Consider the following 2602-nt stretch of genomic DNA (forward strand, 5'->3'; position numbering starts at 1 on the left):
TCTGTCTCAAAAAAAAAACACAAAACAGAAAAGGAGGAAAGGAAAGAAGAAACATGTAAACACATTTGCTGAAGGTGGGGGACAGAGATAAGACACACAAAGTCCCAGGGAAGTGGATTCAGAGCCAGAGAGAGGGAGAGACAGAAATCCTGCTGGGATGGGAGATGCCAAGGGGGATTTCAGAAAGGCAAAGTGACAGGAGGGAATGGAAGAAAAAACTGAGGCTGGGAGCCAGTGTCTTCTCTGACAGAGGACACCGGTGGGGCACCCCTCCCTGGTCCCCAAGGACCCCAACTCACCAGACAGTTGAAGTGTGGCCCATCGAGCCTGGAGGGGGAGAGACATAAGGGCATGTCAGGGCTGCCTTCAGCCACCTGAATCTCCAAGTGGTTAGGGGCTGACAGGGGAGATGGTGGCAGCTGTGTCTACTCTGCAGTCAGGCTTGGTGTCCCTGCCTGAGACCTGCCTCACCACATTCACCCCACTCCCCCATCAGGAGAGGAAGTTGGGGGTAAGGACCAGGCAAATGTTCCCCCCCCCATTTGCATAGATGGGGGGCAGGGAAAGTGAGGGAGAAAGTCCCCAGAGAGGAGTGGGGGAGGGAGTCTGAGCCAAGCCAGCCTTGTGGCAAATCAGTTAAATGGGTGCCCCTTAGACCAGAGAAGGATGGAGAGATATCTGGGCAGAGATGAAACAACACAGAAGGGCCCCAGGCACCAAAGAGTAAGGAGAGGTGGGGAGGAACGAAGGTGTGTGAAGGGGCATCCATCCAGGACAAAGAGCATTTCTTGAGCCCTGTATTGGGTGGTGGGTGAGAGAGGAGAGAGAAACAGACAACAGAGAGCTGGAAAGATACAGTGAAAGACCCAGATTGAAAGCAAGTGGCAGAATGGAGTGCCAGGAAGAAACAGATGCAGCCAGATGTGGAGTGAGGAACAGACACAGTGAGGATGATGCAGGGAAACCCAGGGAGAGGCAGAGACAGACCAAGTGAGAGCCACCGAGGACATCAGCCAGGGAAATGAGATATTTGGAAACAAGGAAAGACAGGAGGGGGGGCGGGGGTGGGGGGAAGAAGCCTGAGCTCGAGAAGGAAAAGAACCAGAGGGGCAAGGGACAGTATGGACCCTTCCTTCCCTGGGTAGGACAGAGACCACTGCCCATGGGTGAAGGGCCAGAGAGATGATAGAAGTCCAGAGGGCAAGCTTGGAGGGACACCACTTACTGTGCAGCCTCCAGGGTGAGCATGATGGTGCTGGGCCAGAGCATGCCACCCACTGTAGCCACCACCCTATTTATATCTTGGCCCAGCCCCCCTGGAGCTCAGCCTTCTCAAAATCCCCTTAGTCGGGGTGGGGGGGTGGGGGGGGTGTGGGGCGGGCCTAGGTTGCACAACCCTGTGGTCACATGGCAGGGAGGACGGGCCAGGGGCTGCCTGGATTTGGGGATCCCCACAGAGGATGGGGATAGGAGAGGAGCTGGATTAGGGGACCCCAAAAAAGTAAAGGAAGGGAGGTCAGTGAAGGGGGAGCAGGAACTGGGGGACTGGACCCAGGAGCAGGATTTCAGCAGGAGCAGGCTGGGTCATGGGTAAGGGGTGGCAGCAGGACGCTATCTCTGAGGGTCCTACAGGTCAGGTAGAATTGTTGCACTGTTGGTGCCTGAAGGAAGTAGGGCGCTGCAGGGATAGATACAGGAATCACCAGGGGCTCGCACAAGTGGACAGGTGCTGGTGGAAAAGCAGACCAGACCTGAAGCTGATCACCAGGACCCTGACATGGAAACATCTGTGGGTGTGACATGGGACGGCGGGGGGCTCCCCTTGGTCATGCAGGGGAGTGGAGCCTCTGTCCTGGGGCTGCCCCAGGGCCCAGAGGGAACAGGTCAGCACCTGGAGGGCGGGGCAACCCACCAGGGAGGGTAGGCTGGGGCCAGACAGTTAGGTGCCCAGCACAGGGGTAGTGGAGAGCATGTGTGGAAAGACAGTCACTCAGCTGCATGGGAGGGGTCAAAGGGAAACTGAGGCAGACCTGACAGCAGAAACCTCAGCACTGAGGGCAGAGGCCCAGCAGGAGCTTTGGGGCTCCAGGCCCAGCTTATGAAATACAACTTGCCCCCCACAGAGACCACAGAACACCAGGTGGCAAAGACCTCAACTTTATTAAATAATCCTCATACCCTGCCCAGCCCTGATGGGTGCTTCTGAGGTCACCAGGCCTCAGGGCCAGGGGGCCCAAAGCGTCGCAAAAGCTGCTCCTGGTCCTCCAAGTCCTTTCGTACCTTCTTGCGCATGTAGAAGATGGGACAGTCCCGGCTGCAGATGGATGGTGGGGTCAGGCTGGTGCCCAGCCCAGGGATGGGGTGAGGGCAGCGAGCACCCGCCCCTGGGGTAGGGGCTGTTCCCAGGACTTTGGCCCCTGCCTGCTGCCCACCTCCTTAGTGGCAGGCTGTTTGCTCAGTGGGCTTGGAAGGGGGGCTGATAACAGCGGGTGCCCAGTGAGAAGCAGGCCATGCCGTATATCACCTGTCACCTGGCGTGGGAACCCGCCCTGCCCGTCTGTTCCCTGGGGAAAGCCCAGCCCCTCCCTCGGGGGGGGGGGGG

General features: G+C 58.2%; 2 protein-coding genes across 3 annotated transcripts in view; both read right to left on the reverse strand.

Moving 5' to 3' along the window:
* SPIB (Spi-B transcription factor) overlaps nucleotides 1-1254 on the reverse strand; it is a 7276-nt gene extending 6022 nt beyond the window's left edge. For both annotated transcript variants that reach the window (XM_003801457.3, XM_012812580.2), the window contains exons 1-2: nucleotides 1226-1254; nucleotides 300-327 (exon numbers count right to left, since the gene is read on the reverse strand). In XM_003801457.3, the coding sequence (XP_003801505.1) occupies nucleotides 300-327; nucleotides 1226-1248 (51 nt within the window). In that variant the 5' untranslated portion in view covers nucleotides 1249-1254. The remainder of the gene's footprint in view (nucleotides 1-299; nucleotides 328-1225) is intronic.
* Nucleotides 1255-2145: 891 nt separating this feature from the next.
* The window catches only part of POLD1 (DNA polymerase delta 1, catalytic subunit), a 26995-nt gene continuing 26538 nt past the window's right edge, over nucleotides 2146-2602 (reverse strand). Inside the window, 1 exon segment of the mRNA XM_023507919.1 lies at nucleotides 2146-2314. Coding sequence (XP_023363687.1) covers nucleotides 2209-2314 — 106 coding nt within the window. The 3' untranslated portion in view covers nucleotides 2146-2208.

This window comes from Otolemur garnettii, unplaced genomic scaffold (assembly GCF_000181295.1).
Source record: "Otolemur garnettii isolate 467f Iridium unplaced genomic scaffold, OtoGar3 scaffold00211, whole genome shotgun sequence".
Classification (NCBI taxonomy): domain Eukaryota; kingdom Metazoa; phylum Chordata; class Mammalia; order Primates; family Galagidae; genus Otolemur; species Otolemur garnettii.